At 44.1% G+C, this 17,375-nt stretch overlaps 2 protein-coding genes across 2 annotated transcripts in view; one reads left to right on the top strand and one right to left on the bottom strand.

The window, feature by feature from the left end:
• CAPG (capping actin protein, gelsolin like) overlaps positions 1–17,375 on the bottom strand; it is a 245,540-nt gene that overhangs the window by 100,656 nt on the left and 127,509 nt on the right. The gene's annotated exons all lie outside the window — the stretch shown is intronic.
• On the top strand, positions 11,197–15,545 carry LOC130487395 (antimicrobial peptide NK-lysin-like). Its single transcript, XM_056860888.1, has 5 exons — positions 11,197–11,242; positions 11,795–11,925; positions 13,088–13,192; positions 14,391–14,565; positions 15,520–15,545. Exons 1-5 carry the CDS (start codon positions 11,197–11,199, stop codon positions 15,543–15,545), a joined length of 483 nt encoding a protein of 160 aa, XP_056716866.1.

Genomic DNA, 17,375 nt, shown 5'->3' on the forward strand with positions numbered 1-17,375 from the left:
TGTGTCGCTCTAGGCTTTTCTCCTCCAAAGTCTCTATGAAGATAATTCACAGTGGGTAGCCGTGTTAGTCTGTCTGCAGTAGTAGAAAAGGGCAAGAGTCCAGTAGCACCTTAAAGACTAACAAGAATATTTTCTGGCAGGGTATGAGCTTTCGTGAGCCGCAGCTCACTTCTTCAGAAAGCTCATACCCTGCCAGAAAATATTTTTGTTAGTCTTTAAGGTGCTACTGGACTCCTGCTCTTTTCTACTACTAAAGTCTCTATGAGTTGAGTTTATTTAAGCGTCGCCGGCTGCATGGTCGCTAGGAAAGTTGTGCGTCTGTGTTTCTGGAGCCAGGGAGTTTGCACAAACTAAAAAAAAGTATGTAGAAAAGGGCAAGAGTCCAGTAGCACCTTAAAGACTAACAAAAATATTTTCTGGTAGGGTATGAGCTTTCTGAAGCAGTGAGCTGTGGCTCACGAAAGCGCATACCCTACCAGAAAATATTTTGTGCTACTGGACTCTTGCCCTTTTCTACTACTGCAGGCAGACTAACACGGCTACCCACTGTGAATTAAAAAAAGGAAGGCGTTCTTTTTTCGTGAAGAGGCAGCTCCAGCTGCGCCTGTGCTTCTCTCCACCAGCCCCCGCGTGGTCGGCGAAGCTTCTGCCACATTAATAAGGGCACTTCCACACAGCCCAAATAATGCACTTTCAACCCACTTTCACTGCACCTTAAGGATCGTTTGCAAGTGGATTTTGCTAGTTCAGAAAGGAAAATCCACCTTCAAAGTGCATTGAAAGTGCATTATTTGGGCTGTGTGAAAGTGCCCGAAATGTAGCTGTCTTTAAAGTGCCGCAGGGGTCTTCTCTTGTTCTTTCCTGTTCCTTCTTTGCTCCTGTGACCCATAGGTCCTGAGCTGTTATTTCTTAGAGGAAAATATGATGGAGAGATATTTGGCCACGGCCAGTGTTATATTTGGATCTCTATCCATCAGCAAAAAGGGGAGTATTTTGCCTCTTGTTATGGGGCAGGAATTCTCGCCAATATGGGGGGTGATCCATTTATCTCGGTGGTGTTTAAAGAGGGGGCATTCCATCATCTTATGAGATAATGGGTCAATTTTCTTTGAATTGCATGAGCAAAGTCAGAATATGGTAGATTTCTATATCTTCCGTTTGATACTGCTGAGGGTGCAGCATTTAAACGGGTGAGCATAAAGGCTCTTGGGAAAGAAGGGAGGTCTTCTCTTGTTTTAGCTTACTTAGAATTGGTTGAGTTAGCTGAGTTCAAAGTCCCACTCTACTACGAAGCTCCTTGGTTGACGTGGGTCACTCAGCCCCTAACCTACCTCACTAGGACTGTTATGAGGATAAAATGGAGAAAGGGAGAACCATGTAGGAAAGGTGTGATATAAACGAGATAATAGCTTTTGTATACTACTGTTCAGCCAACGTTGGCTCCCAAAGTAGCTCACAGAGATAATAAAATGCAAACAATATTAAAATGCAATGAGAATATCCTTCAGGGAGTTGATTCTCAGCTCAGCTGGATCCAGATAGGGCAGAATGAAGATACCGCTGATTGTTTCCTGCTTTCCCTCTGATGTTTTCATTGTTATTAAGCTTTTGCCACTTTTTTGGTTCAAATGGGCTACCAGATCGGCTCAGGAGTCAAAAAGCCATGCAAATGTCAATTAAAGTTGGATTACAATATTCCTTGGGGAGGGGATTCTTAGCTGAACTGAGTACATCGTGGAGTACACATGGCTTTTTCCTGTCCTCTCTGTCCTCGTTTTATGGTAGCTGTTTAGGATCAGGAGATTAAGACTTATTGGAAGATTGTGCCATTGACATTATTGTAAAGAATATTGTTATTGATTACTATTATTACTAATAATATACAGAACCATAAGCATACAAGGCTGCACACAAAGCTACAAGAACAAAAGCAGACATATCCATGCCTTCCAAAGTAAAGTAGCCAAAAGGGGAAAAACAACAGTGGAAGACAGAGAAAGATGTGGTTAGGGAGGGATGAATGTGAGTGAATGCAGTGATGTACTTCAAGCTTGGTTGCAGTTGAGAATGAGTATTAATGGAATAAGGCAAAAGGCCACATAAAAATTAGGCTTTGAGGAAGGAATTAGAAATCCAGCACCGCCAATCTGTTCGTGGAAGGACTTGTGCATTTAATTTGGGCAAAGTCTTTCAATAGAGAACATCTGAGAATAGTACAGCTGGAGGACTAGAGGATGTTGGCAGGGTCATTAAAAGAAACAAATGCTGAGATGTTGGTTGGGGGGACTAGGGGATCTGAAATGTACAGACAAGGAGCTTGTGCCAAATACTGAAGGGGATGAGAAGCCCTTGAAGGAATCTGTGTGCCAGAACGGTGCAGCAGTTTGTCATTCTAGAACTGGGAAGAGCCAGGTTCAAATTCCCACCTAGCTCTTTGGATTACTTGGCCCAGTCACTGTTTCTCAGCCTAATGTACCTCACATGGTGACTGTAAGGATAACATAGAGGAAGGAGGGAGATAGGTGGACCTGAGCAAGGATACAGGGGGAGTGAACAGGCCCCATAAGGCTTAGAAACAACCCCCCCAATATATTGATTCATATGGACAAACAAGGTAGTGCTTGTCCAAACTTTGATCTTCAGGGCAGAGGCTTACAAATCAAACAGGAAGATTGTTTGCTTATTAGTGGATCAATATTTATAGTTGTTTATAAATTTTTGGCTGGGGTAGAGGGCCTCAAGGTTATGTTTTGCACTTCATTACCTCTCGCCAGCCTTGGATAGGAGAAAGGGACCTTTGAGTAAACTTGACAAGGATTTGGTCAAAGGAGTTCTGTTGGATTTCTCAGTGCTAGTCAGAAACTTGTTTTCAGTGTCAGAGATTAAACCATGGAATGGTAATGAAGATGTGTTCTCTGAGCATGCACAAATTATTAGTCCCTTACTGCTGAGGGCTAAACTACATGTAATACACAAATGCTGCTTCCAGAGTCAGAGATTTTGACTTTTCAGGGATATGTGAGTCGCAAAAAATCCTGTTCAGAAATTAAAGTGCCTATGTGTCAAAGGACATAGGCGACTCAGAAAGCAAGTCCCAAGTTATTAAACATTTTTACAAGTTCAACCTCCAGGTTTAGATGGTATAGACAAGCTCTTAATTTTAAGACAGAAAGAATAAATTTAATGACAGAGAGTGTACCTCCCTTATTGCCACCAACCAAGAAAAATAAAAGGTGAAAATCATCCGAACAGACAGGAAATTTAGCAACAAGAGGTGTTATAAAGCAAGCCCTCTGAGTGGAATATAAACCACAACTAAAGAAAAAAATTAGTTAATTATTCAACGTTTGCTCTTCCACATGGATAGGATCTCTGGGCTAGAGAGAATTCAGCACAACAGCCCACTGTTTCTGTCAAAAGTAGTGCATTTGTGTGTGTGTGTGTGTGAAGTGCCGTCAAGTCGCTTCCGACTCATAGCGACCCTATGAATGAAAGTCCTCCAAAATATCCTATCTTTGTGTCAGGCCCTCGCTGACACTTTGACAGTCTTGCTCAGATCTTGCAAATTGAAGGCTGTGGCTTGTTTTATTGAGTCAATCCATCTCTTGTTGGGTCTTCCTCTTTTCCTGCTGCCCTCAACTTTTCCTAGCATGACTGTCTTTTCCTGTGACTCTTGTCGTCTCATGACGTGACCAAAATACGATAGCCTCAGTTTAGTCATTTTAGCTTCTAGGGTCAGTTCAGGCTTGATTTGATCTATAACCCACTGATTTGTTTTTTGGGCAGTCCACAGAATCCGTAACACTCTTCTCCAACACCACATTTCAAAGGAATCTATTTTCTTCCTATCAGCTTTCTTCACTGTCCAGCTTTCACACCCATACATAGTAATAGGTAATACGACGGCATGAATTAATCTAGTCTTGGTGGCCAGTGACACATCCTTACACTTCAAAATATTTTCTAGCTCTTTCATGGCTGCCCTTCCCAGTCTCAATCTCCTTCTGATTTCTTGGCTGCAGTCTCCCTTTTGGTTGATGGTGGAGCCAAGGAATAGAAAGTCTTGAACAATTTCAATTTCCTCATTGTCAACCTTAAAGTTGTGTAATTCTCCTGTAGTCATTACTTTTGTTTTCTTGATTTACCCAGGCTAAAAAGAAAAGCTGATGATATACTAGAACTGTAAGAAAGTTGCTGGACTGGAAATAAAGGGGTTGAAAAGCCCCAGTAAAGTGCAGAATAAACTGTTTTAGCATCCTGGTTAATTCTATCCGGATCATACTTCCTTAACAATTCAAAAGTTTTCTGCCTAACTAGAGATATCCAAAGTAATAGAAAAGAGCAAGAGTCCAGTAGCACCTTAAAGGCTAACAAAAATGTTTTCTGGCAGTCTTTAAGGTGCTACTGGACTCTTGCTCTTTTCTACTACTGCAGACAGACTAACCCGGCTACCCACTGTGAATTATCTAGAGATATCCAAAGAAGAGGATAAGCTGCTCCAATGCTTCTTAACTTCATATCTACTAAGATGCTCCAAGATGACACGTGGGAATCCTGCTGTGACCACTGTAGTAAAACTGCCAAAGAATCATGATCTAACCCCCACAAATGTAAATATAACTGCAGCAGTCCAAGCCTTCAATGAAATAGAACTACAGCCTGCTTCCAAAAGCAAGTTGGAATTTGAAGTGCTTTTGGGGGCCCACAATAGGACACGAAGAAAGGAAGCCTGAGCTGATTCCACTTTAACAGAAATTGCAGGTACCCATAAAGGAGCTCTATAGGGCCGAAGAGGCAAGATCTTAGCACAATATACTGCAAGATCCATAGGAATATATTGACGGTCAACTTGCTTAAAATTATGGACAGGTGAACTAATTCTCTCAAGCACATAACTATAATGTGCAATCCATTTATTACATGACAGAAAATGGTATCCTAAATACAAAAATAATGTAACTGCTTGGTAAGAGAATGTGGAACTTTTATGAGGGCCAGACTTCTGAAATACCAAAATCTTGGATTTAGAATAATTAATTACAAGATGGCTCTCTTTACAGAAGTCTGCTGTTGCATGAATTGCGCACTTTAGCCCCCTTCTGATGCAGGACAAAACTACAGCATCATCTACATAAAGCAGAACAGAAATGGGATGGAAATTCAATTTAGGAGGATGAAATTCACCATGGGTTAATCAATAAGTCATGTAGGTATAGATTTTGGCACGTAGTAAATGGGAAAAGTACTATAGCTCAGTCTTCAGTGAGAGAACCTATTCAACTGATGTCTTCTCTGCCTTGGATATAAAGGAGGCGAATATGGTCAAATGGGATCCAGTTACGTCTGAGGAAATTTGCTCAGTGTTAACTAAATTAAATGCCAATAAAGATCCGGGTCCAGATTGGGTTCCAGGGAAACTTTTAAAGTTGGATAAAAATTGCTGGGTTCCAGTCTTGGCTACACAAAAAATGAGCCTGTCAGTGTTTTAGGTCTAGTATTAGTACAAACACCCTGACCTGGATGGCCCAGGCTAGCCTGATCTTGTCAAGCAGGATCAGCCCTGGTTAGTATTTGGATGGGAGACCACCAAGGAATACTAGGGTTGCTGTGCAGAGGAAGGCACTGGCAAACCACCTCTGTTAGTCTCTTGCCATGGAAACCCAAAAAAAGGGGTCGCCATAAGTCGGCTGCGACTTGACGGCACTTTACACACACACACATTAGTACAAGCAAATCCATTTCTTGTGCTATTTGGGCATTGTGTGGCTGCTGTCCATGTGAGGTAAAATGCAGAATAAAAATCATATGTAAATTTTAACCAATGTAGTTTGGATATTGACTTTATAAACTAATTTTAAGCACAACATCAATATGGTCCTCACAAGTCAGAACTTTGCAAGACTGCCTGGTTTCAGATCAGACAAAAGTTCAAAAAGAAAAGACATATATTTAAAAAGAAAAAAAATCATCTCACTGTTAAGCCAGTCTCGATCCTTCTTGAGGACTGATTAAAGAAGGAGCCAATGCACAAGTGGTTGTGGAAGATGCAGTGGCCTTCTGTTGGGTAAAAGCAGATGCAAAGGGAGTATTGTTTCCCCTGAAGAAAAACTGCAGTGTTAACGGCCTGGTGACAAATTAATTGTACCATATTTATTCAAAAAGGAGGACCCTGAATGTAGGACAATTCTCCTAAAAACAATTATATATACACACAACATAACTAACTTGTATGTTATTATCCAAAGAGGATAAGATCTCCCTCAACATATGTATCTTTCCCCCCCCTGATTTCTTTATTATTTATATTTGGTGTTAAAGCACATTACCACATTTAGAAATTCCTGTGAGATATATGCTTTCTTTTACCAGTACGGTCTGGGTAAAAGATAAGTCAGCAGACACTGGTCATACTGATAGACAAGTCTAATTAATTTATTGCGATAATTCAATAGATATCAATACAGTGGGTTAAATCTCCCAGATGTCTTCCTCATTGGCCAACTGTTGTGACCGTCTGGGGGTATTCTCAGCCTTCCTGAATGTGTCTGGTAAAACGTCTACTGGCCTTACATCCTATATTAATGACTTGCTACTCTTTCAGATCAGCAACAGCAACTAATAACGCAAGTAAGATTTCATAATAGTTTTCTAGTTTGTATAGCTGCGTGATTAAAATACGATGGAGAGCATTTTATCACGTCACGGGAACCATTATCTTACTGATGTCAGAAAGCCCAGCAACATCGCATTCCATCGTCCACTTTCTGTGCTGTTCCATCTCTGACAAATCTGAACCCTTTTACAAAATGGCTGTCATCTGGTTCACATTAGTGCAACTGTTAGGGTTGCCAACCTCCAGGTGGTGACTGAAGAGCTCCTGCTATTATAACTGATCTCCAGGTGACAGAGATCAGTTCACTTGGAGAAAATGGCCGCTTTGGAAGGTGGACTCTGTGGCATTATACACCATTGAAGTCCCTCCCCTCCCCTCCCCAAACCCTGCCTTCCTCAGGCTCCACCCCCTAAATCTCCAGGTATTTCCTAACCCAGAGCTGGCAACCCTAGCAACCGTGCTGGCCATGACTTTTTGACCCAGGTATGTCCAAATGGTTCAAGGCGAGGAAAACTCATCACAGCTTTACTTTGGGGGAGTCGATGTTTTCTTGGGAGATCAGTGGGTGCGAAGTTCTGTGTTGACTATTACCACATCCTGGTTTCAGTATTTCTTAGCAACTCTGTCATGTGGTTACTGTGGTCACTCTGGGGGGCTGAGCGGGAAGGCATCCACCAATTCAACTGAAAGAGTGGTCCACCATGTCACGTCCAATGTTTGGTCTCTGACAAATATAATCCTCTGTTAAAGTTGTATCTGATGGGCCAGCCTGTTTCCATAACCTATGGGCCAAGTTACCAGTAGCTAGGGCTGCCAGGTCCCTCTTCACCATCGGCGGCATGTTTTTGGGGCAGAGCCTGAGTAAGGGGGGTTTGGGGTGGGGAGGGACTTCAATGCCAGAGAGTCCAATTGCCAAAGCAGCCATTTTCTCCAGGTGATCTGATCTCTATCGGCTGGAGATCAGTTGAATTAGCAGGAGATCTCCTGCTACTACCTGGCAGTTGGCAACCCTATCTGCATTGGGGCAAAAAATGCTGCCTCTGGGGAAAGCCCTCAACTTGATATTGCCTCTGCTAGGGTACTGAGTGGATTGAGAATACAAAAAGCTCCAGCACTATATCAACAAAACAAAGATTTCAATGATAAGTGGATTGCTATCCTTAATAAATGTCCAATAGATCTTATGACCCTCATCATTGAGGAGTCCCTGAATGTTACAGAAATAGCTAAAAATGATGCCAACAAACTTAAGGACGATCTTAAACAGTTCACACCTGATGAGATATTTAACACTCAAATGGCTAAAATAGAACAGGACCTAGAAGCTTATGCCAAAAATATTGAGTCATATAAACACAGGAAATTCACCCATGACCAAGATGATTACATTCAAAACCGCATTTATTATTGGATTGGACAGGGCACACGCCGCCCTCACGGCAATGTGTTCCGGCAGACTGCCTCCCGAGAAGACTCCACCTCAGAGAGGGATTCATCTAATGCCTCTAGCTCAGGGTCTTATGGCTCGTCTTACTCCCTCCGTTCAGTCATGGGCTTGATGAAGGTAAATAAACTGAAACTTAATCCTGACAAGTCATCATCATCATCATTTATTTATTACGGTCAAAGACCAGCTTACACAAAAAGAAAGTCAGAGAGGAACTGTGGGTTAGTAGAAAGGCAGAGCAGGGGCTTGAGATCCCTCCTGCCTTGGATGGAGTTACACTCCCCTTGAAAAGTCAGGTTTGTAGCTTGGGAGTGCTGCTCAACATAGGAGTCACAGCTTGGGCCCAGGTATCTGAAGGACCACCTTCTCGCTTACAATCCTGACCAGGAACTAAGATCACAGGGCTAGGCCCTCTTGACTGTCCCACTGACAAAAGAAGCTCATCTAATGGGGACATAAGAGAGGGCCTTTTCAGTGGCAGCCCCATGATTATGGAACAACCTCCCTAGGAAGGTGTGCCCGGCCCCCTCGCTCTCGATCTGTAGGAGTAATTACAGCTTATCTCTAGACTACAGAGATTAGTTCCCCTTGGGAAAATGGCTGCTTTGGAGGGTGGACTGTATGGCATTATAACCACTGAGGTCCCTCCTCTCCCCAAATCCACCCTCCTAGTCTCCATTCCCCAAATCTCTAGGAATCCCCCAACCTGTAGTTGGTACTCTAGTTTCTACAGATACAGCAAACGTTATGCTAATTCTTCTGAAGTACCTCAAAGGGCTCAGGGTCTGGAACAGGGCATGCTAGTGTGGGAAATCTGAAACTATTTTAAGGATGGGTTTCTTTTCTTTTCTTAAACATGTTCAACACTTTTATACCACTGATGTGCCAGGTGGCATATAGATTGCAAGCTGAATTTAGTCCAGTGTGACAAAGGCAGCGTGTAAACATTTTGGTAAAATAATAATATCTTGTTTGGGGTCTGGCTGCTATAAATGATTCTGTCCTATGAACTTTATTTACTTCCTTGCTTCATTTATACCTTGCCGTTCTCCCCATTGGCACTCAAAGCAGCTTACGTTATTCTCCTCTCCATTTTATCCTCACAACGACTCTGTGAGGTAAGTTAGGCTGAGAGTGTGTGACTGGTCCAGGGTTACCCAGCAAGCTTCCATGATAGAGTCGGGATTCAAACCTGGGTCTCCCAGATCCAGGGCTGACACTCTAACCGCTAACTTGGCCTAAAGTGGCATGCCAGAGCCCATGACAAAAGAATGCCAGCAATTGTAAATATCTTCTCAGTGGCCCTTGATTGTTAAGTGGTTGTGTCCAAGAACCCATCAGGACTTAGGGAAGTCCTGATGCTCCGAGCTGAAGCGAGGAGGTAGAAAGAGTAGCTTAGCTTAAGAGAAAAGGGCAAGAGTCCAGTTGCACCTTAAAGACTAACAAAAATATTTTCTGGTAGGGTATGAGCTTTTGTGAGCTACAGCTCACTTCTTCAGATAAAAATGCTCATACCCTACCAGAAAATATTTTTGTTAGTGTTTAAGGTGCTACCGGACTCTTGCCCTTTTCTACTACTGCAGACAGACTAACACGGCTACCCACTGTGAATTAGATTAAGAGACAGAGAGAGAAGTGGACAGACAGGAGCAGAAGTGGGGACTGTGCAAAAATATAATAAACAGTATACCTCAGATAATAGAGGCCGAGTTGATGAAAACCTTAAGGCAGGGGTGTCCAAACTTTTTTCAAAGAGAGCCAGATTTGATGAAGTGAACATGCGCGAGGGCCGACCATTTTGCCTGACATTCTTAATTAAATTAATTAAATGCAAATTAACTATTTTGTGCAAAGTTTATTGCAAACGGCATACTTATTATGCCCATAACCACAGACTGCACCACAAAAACCATGGCTACATTCCTTCCTTTCCCCAAAGCCCCTTTCAGCTCACCGGACGCCCCCCAGCTTCTAAATCTCCAACCTTCCTTCTGTAGGGAGGGAGCAGGAACTCTTCCTCCCCCCTCCCCTCCACTCATGTGCCTCTCTGGGACTGTCGACTCTCTCCCTTCAACCATGCTGGGGGTATTCTGTCCTCCCCTCATCTGAGCCAGGAAATAAACTGGTTTTCATTCTCATGGAGTCCAAGATTCAAACACTCAGACATCTCCCGTGCAGGGAGGAATGTGGAGTTTTTCTCCCCATGAGAGCCAGCATGGTGTAATGGTTAAGAGCGGTGGTTTGGAGTGGTGGAGTCTGGGTAAGAACCTCTCTAGGGTTTCAGACTCATTTCAGACTCGCTGGCCTTCCTTCCGGGGGGTGGGTGGGGCTGAGACAGCCAATCGAGGCGACCCTCCGCCCAAGCATTGCCCCCTCAGTCGGGGATGCAAAGCACAGGCGCAGCCCCCACGCACCCTTTTCTCTCTCTGCAAAACAGGCTGGGGGGTCGTATTAAACCGGCCCAGGGGCCGCAGTTGGCCCCCGGGCCGGACTTTGGACATGACTGCCTTAAGGCAAGAGGAGCTTGTCAGTGTCTCAAAGCGCTGAGGCCATTGGGGGATATTAACTGTGCTGGTTTTGAGGAGCAATGTGGCTGACACGCACATGGAATGAAGGAGGATTTGTAGTAACGTCTTTCAAAGAGATGTGGGAAAAGCACCAAGTATCATACCAGGTACCGGTACATTCTTCCTACTCCCTCCTATCACTTGAGGCTAGGAGATTGGGGTTTTCTCCCCCCTTTTTCTGTCACCTTTAGGTGAAGAATGTTCTTCCCATCATGAAGACAAGTGTGACAGATGTGGTTTGAGCACATTTGACACATTCGGAGGTGTTTGTTCTTAGGGCCGGGACTGAACGTACAAACCACTTCCGCTGCACGTGGCATCCTTTATTTCTGTTGTGAGATTTTTCACAAAACTTGGGGGAATGTGGCAGGGGACAGGAAAACAGAGGAGGGGGTTGTTGAAGCCACAATTCCTCAAGTTTGCCCTTATAAGCCTTTTTGTCGGTTTCCAGATAAACTCAAGAGTTCAGATACGCCCCACGTTGCTTTAAAGAGCAGCTATAAAAAGTCTAGTTGGACTGAAGTGTTTGGAAGTGGCTTTTGCTGCTGCAGTTGAATGGCTGAACTCCAATGGCCTCCTTGTTCATCTTGTGGGTGACTGCTGCTGTAGGAGCAGGTAAGAGACAAAAGAAGGGGGATTTGATCTCTGCGTCTTCAAGAAAAATAGTTATATATAAGTTTTCATTTTGTTTTAAAGCTGTACTTTCAAAGCTGCTGTCCTACTGGGATTTTCCAATAATGGCACAATTACCATTGTCTACCTCCAAAGGACCTCAAACTCTGTGTCAGTTGCATCATTAAACAACCCTAATACTATCCCGTTTGGTTAATGGAGAAGCACCTAAACTAGGAAGTCAAGCAAAAAAATAACATTAGATTTGCTGGGATTCTGAGCTCTACACAGTTAGCATTGAGCAGTGTGGCATAGTGATTAAGAGCAGTGGACTCTAATCTGGAGAACTGGGTTTGTTTCCCCACTCCTCCACATGAAGCCTGCTGGGTGACCTTGGGCCAGTCACAGTTCTCTCAGAACTCTCTCAGCCTCACCTACCTCACAACGCCTGTTGTGGGGAGGGAAAGGGAAGGCAATTGTAAACCACTTTGAGACTCCTTACAAGTAGAGTACAAGTATAAAAAAACAACTCTTCTTCTTCTCTTGGTTTGGCAGCCTTGGCTGGATCCCGTCTGGTTCCTGAGCCATGCTTGCAGGGTCCAGAGTTCTGGTGCAAGGACGTGGCTACAGCTGTTGAATGTGGGAGGGAGCAATACTGTTGGAGCCTCCAGAGCAGCTCTTTGTTGGTAAGGGTGAGACATTTATCCCATTTCCACCTGCTATTCCCTTGTCTCTTGCATCTCTTCTTGCCTTTCTTTCTCCACATTTCTCACTTACAGGAAAGTTGTTAACATCCATAATTCGATAAATCTCCATTTTTTACCCTATTCCTTAGTCATCTTTAAAAAGGCCAAGCACTGTGCTGCCTAGGGATGCCAACCTTCAGGTGGGCCTGGGGATCCCCAGGAGTTACAGCTCATCTCCACACTACAGAGCTCAGTTCCCCTGGAGAAAATTGCTGCTTTGGAGGGTGGACCCTGTAGCTTTGTACCCAATTGAGAATCCTGTCCTCCACAGGTTCCTTCCCCCAATTTCCAGCACTTTCCCAGCCTAGATCTGGCAACCCTATCCCCTCATCCCTCATTGGTGGCCAGGGGGGACCTGGCAACCCTAGCACTTCCTATCTCTGCTCAGTGGCTGTGATAGCATTTTCACCACCCTGCTCACCTCCCAGGATATGGGGGGCCCCCCTCAGGAGTGGTGTTTGCCCCACACCACCAGGATTTTTCCCAGTGTATGTAATGGCCAATCCACCCTGACAGCTACATGGGGGAAAGCAGCTGAAGAGGCACCTGCTTTCAGTAGAGACCACAGTGCTGGGGAAGGTTTTTTTTTGGGGGGGGGGGTTACCCTTTCATACATTCACATAATTTCTCTTATAGAAACTGGAGGCCCTGGGGCTGTTTTTAACCCCAGTAGGGGGAACAAAGAGGACACCAGTCTTTTTTCTCTGCTTGAGAGCCAGCGTGATGTAGAGGTTAAGAGTGGTGGACTCTAATCTGGAGAACCAGGTTTGATTCCCCACTCCTCTACATGAGCGGTGGTATAAAAATAAGTAATGCTTTTTCTTCTTGCTAATAGCAGCTCAAAATGGTGGAGGCTGAGGAAACAGTACCAGCGTGGACAGAGTTTTAAAAATCCCCTCTTCCCCAGCCGGGTACAAATGGTGGGTTTTTAAAGTATTTAAAGATAAACTACTCTTGAGAGTATATCTGAATCCCCTGCAGAACTGATCAGGGCATACAGTATTCAAGTGGCTATACCAATGGCCTGACTCAGTAGAAGGCAACTGCAGCATCCTCTCATGCATTGTGGAATGTGAGCACTTTAAGGTTTTGTTTACGACAGTGGGGGACACTCTCGGAGGAGGAGGAGGCTCCAGGGAAGAAATGCTCTATGTGCATCAAGATCATGCAGAAGCTCCAGGAACTGGCTGGAAATGATCCAGATGATGTAAGTTACCTGTTGATTTTCTCATACTGGGCTCTGGGGGAAGAAGTATTGATCTGTTGCAAATAGGGATGCCAGCCTCCAGGTGGGACTTGAATATCCCCCAGAATTACAGCTAATTTCCAGACTACAGAGATCAGTTCCCTTGGAGAAAATGGATGCTTTGAAGGATGGACTCTATGGCATTGTACCTAGGGTTGCCAGCTCCAGGTTGGGGAGTACCTGAATATTTGGGGGATGGAGCCTGAGGAGGATGGGGTTGGGGGAAGAACTTCGGTGGAGTTTAATGCCATGTATTCCAACTTCCAAAGTGGCCATTTTCTCCAGGTGAACTGATCTCTGTCACCTGGAGATCAGTTGTAATCCCAGATCTCCAGCCACCACCTGGAGGTTGGTAACCATAATTGTTTTCCCTGAGGTCTCTGTCCTCCCCAGGCTCCATCCCCAAATGGAGTTTCCCAGCCAGGATCTGGCAACTCTACCCCTTCATCCCCCACCAGTGGCTAGGGGGCACCTGGTAACCCTAGTTGAAAGCTGAAAGCCCACAGAGCGATTCTACTGCTAAAGCTAAGCTAGGCAGGCTGGCCCAGTAAGCAGCTTGGATAGGATAGCTCCTGGGCTGCCCTGAGGATGAGAGGGGTATGTGTTGGAAATAAAAGATGCTCAGCCTTTGTGCAAATTCTGTATCTCACTTAAACTGGGAGATGCTGTAGAAGCTGAGAAACACCCCCTTCTCATCCACATGTTTTATGCTTGTTACAACTCTGTGCTTGCTATAAATCATGTCCTGGGGTTGCAGAGACTGGAGAATGCAGAGACTAATTCCAGTGATCACAGGGTGATCCAGTTTGTTCTTGGTTTAGAGAGGGGTGGAAAGAGAGAATGAGAGAGAGAGAAGGCTCTTTGTGGGTTTCCAAAGATCTCCCGGCCTTTCTGGTTTTCCCATTTAGGTCTCCTGCTCAGACCTTGATACCTTTACTCCAAAGTATAGTGTTAACCCCTGACCACTGCCAGGGCCAGAGGAGAAGACGTTAATAGGGTAAAAGAAAGACAGGGACTGGTGCAGGGAGTAAGACATAGCTATGGAACAAAAGCAATGTATTTGAGCAAGACAGGCATACAGCGGGGGAATTGATCTGATGAGTCTGGGGAGTGCTGCTGCCAAAATCCTACCATTACAGTTTTGTTGTCGTTGTTGCAGGAAGCAATTAATAATGCAGTCCGACAGACGTGTAAGGCTCTGGGCAGGCCCCTGGGTTGGGTTTGCAAAACCGTGCTGAGGAAGTTCAAAGATAAGATTGTGCAGGCAATGGAGAATAACGAGGATCCTAATGATATATGTGTTGACCTCAAAATGTGCCGAAGTGTAAGAGCAGGTAAGCGACTTCTTTGATCATCCTGTGAAATGGGGTACATCATGATATAGCTGTGACCATGACTGCATGGCAGCTTTCTGGAAAAGGCCAGTGCAGTTCCAATGCCTCGATCTGTGTGCAGTTGTGGTGTCCAATGGTGTACCAAATGCTTTCAAAACATTGGAACAAAAATCTCAGTATCAACATGTCCAATAGCCGGGATGAGCAGAACATAGACTGAGATCCAAGAGTGGACCATTGGCCAAATTCAGTAGACCACCCAGCAAGAAGACGTTCTATGGGATTGCATCTGAGTAATCATATTACATTATGGGTCATCATCTGGGGTTGATAAAGTCAAAGATACTGCCTTTATCTTCTTCACTATCTGAAGGGAATTATAGGGGAGGGGTTCTAGCTCAGTGGAAAAGGCTCTGCTTTGCATGCAGAAGGTCCTAGGTTCAATCCCTGGCATCTCCATTTAAAGGGACTAGGCAAGTAGGTGATGTGAAAGACCTCTGCCTGAGACCTTGGAGAGCCACTGCCAGTCTGAGAGGACAGTACTGACTTTGATAGATGAATGGTCTGATTTAGTATAAGGAAGCTTCATGTGATATTGATAATAGGAAACCTGTGATCAAGCACATTCTGGGAAGCAGGAATTTTCTTGAATGATGATCAGCTTGCTTTGCAGTACATTTGTGACCTCAGTACCGGTAGTTGCTGCCTTCCTGAGCTAGATTGTTGTGCTCTTCTCAGAGATGCAAGGTGCTGAAAACCCACCGTGTAGTCAGGATTGCAGATACAGCCAAAGAACTAAGACTCAAGGTGCTAAATGTATCAGATTCTGTCCCATTTGGTTTGATTTGAGCTTTTCTCACATGTGTGCTGGATTTTGCATTTGGCACCTGTATGTAAGAACTTTTTCCCTGTTACCTGGCCTGCTGCTAACTATGTGGTTGTTTTCTGCACCAGGTTCTGCTTCTTACATTGCTGAATAGTGATCCTGGAGGATTTCAGATGCTTGCTGACCATTCTGCTGTAAGGCCTTGACCAGTCACTTGCCTGTTTTGCATATTTGCCTTTTGGTGTTGCACTAAATAAAAATGCATTGATCAATCTATCTTACTTTGTGTAAAATGTGTGTGCACCCTAGCAGTATGCATGGTACAAAATTCTTCGCTCCAGAATAATTAGACTCCAATCTCCTAGACTAACTTGTCTCCAGCTGAACATGTTGTGGTTCCCTTTGCCTTTCTGTTTTTATCCCATTGGGTAAAAGATAAATGCATGCATGTATTATTGCAAGATTGGTGCTTTATCAATGTGAATAGACACAGATCATAAGGAAATAGCTTACTAATTGCTTCTCTCTGGGTCGGTGTCTGTGAAGAAAAGCATTTTTTAGTCCAGTAGAGACAGAGCAAGATGCAGCATCTTTCTGGGGATCTGATGGGCTAGTGGATCTGCTCCCTATTTGAGTGCCTCTTTGTCTCCAGTTATCATCTACTAGTACGTTTGTAAGTACAAACAGGCAAAATAATAAATCTCATAAATTTCTCTCCTCCCAAGGGAGCCAACCCGCTTCCAACAACTGCCCCTGGAACAGCTAGAATTGAGTCCAGTAGTACCAGAGACCAACAAGATTTTTGGGGTACGGTATAAGCTTCCGTGTGTCAAAGCTCCCTTCGTCAGATACTTCATCAGGGAGCTTCAACTCTTGAAAGCTCATACCCAAAAAATCGTGTTGGTCTCTAAGGTACTACTGGACCAAAGCCTAGCTGTTCTACCGTAGAGTAGCACAGCCACTCTCTGAAACTGCCCCTGGAACTTCTTGCTGTATGGAAAACTGGGCAGTAAATAATGATATAAATGAGTATGTGCCTTTCTTTCTTTTTTTTTAAAGGCAAATAGCTCATTTGACAGAAAGGAGAAGACGGGTGGTTGGTCTGGACTCTTAGTACATACATTTATCATGCAAGTTGTGATGGAGGAAATTAACTGGGTTCATATCACAGTGAAAGAACCTGTAGTGAGAGCTACTTCTCGTGTGCCTGCTTCTCGTACTTGCATAACATTCGTGACCCCTACCCCAATCCTTTCATAGAACTACAGTTCCCACATACTGTGGTTTCTTCAGCATTGTGTGAGCTCAGGTTCCTCTTGGATTCAATTTAACTCCTCATACTGAGATTCAAGCAATTACCTCCCCCCCCCACATATACATATATATAATTCGCATGGACTGTTCCACCATGTGGATCAAAACATCTGCATAATGGGGCTACTGAAGTCGACCAAGGGTAGATGTTTCTGAAAACCCGGGAGAACCCTCAGTTTTTCAGAAAAAATCTTAAATTAAAAATGCGGGGGTGGGGGGAGGGAACAAACAGTTTAAAAGCGCCAATATCTTGCATGACTACCCTCATGAGATTTTGGCAGTCATTTTAGATTGCCTAGGCAACGACATCATTGATCTGATGTTGTCTCTGGTTGCCTAAATAACTTTAAATGGCTGCCAAGATCTCATGAGATCTCAACAGTTTCATTTTGAAACAGAAGGAGAAAAATCAGAATGGAACAGAATAACAGAAGGAAAATAAAGTACAGACAGAAGAAGATGGGGGCCTGCGGGAGGAAGGATATTCCCCCCTCTGAATCCTCATGGATTCCACACTTGAATTTATCTGTCTGCTTGTCCGTCTGTCCTTTCTCAAGTGCCATATACAGTATATGTGTATTTAGCCATTCATTTGTTGCCTTACTAATTAAAAAGGACATTTTTGGAGAGGTTTGAGGGGGGTATGGATTGGTGGCATGGATTCCAGCCA

This window comes from Euleptes europaea, chromosome 14, assembly GCF_029931775.1.
Source record: "Euleptes europaea isolate rEulEur1 chromosome 14, rEulEur1.hap1, whole genome shotgun sequence".
Lineage (NCBI taxonomy): Eukaryota > Metazoa > Chordata > Lepidosauria > Squamata > Sphaerodactylidae > Euleptes > Euleptes europaea.

Coding starts and splice junctions, on each gene's coding strand:
- LOC130487395 (XM_056860888.1), top strand. CDS start 11,197: ATGGCCTCCTTGTTCATCTTGTGGGTGACTGCTGCTGTAGGAGCAG. Junction 11,926..13,087: donor TCCAGAGCAGCTCTTTGTTG/GTAAGGGTGAGA, acceptor TGTTTACGACAG/TGGGGGACACTCTCGGAGGA. Junction 13,193..14,390: donor CTGGAAATGATCCAGATGAT/GTAAGTTACCTG, acceptor TCGTTGTTGCAG/GAAGCAATTAATAATGCAGT.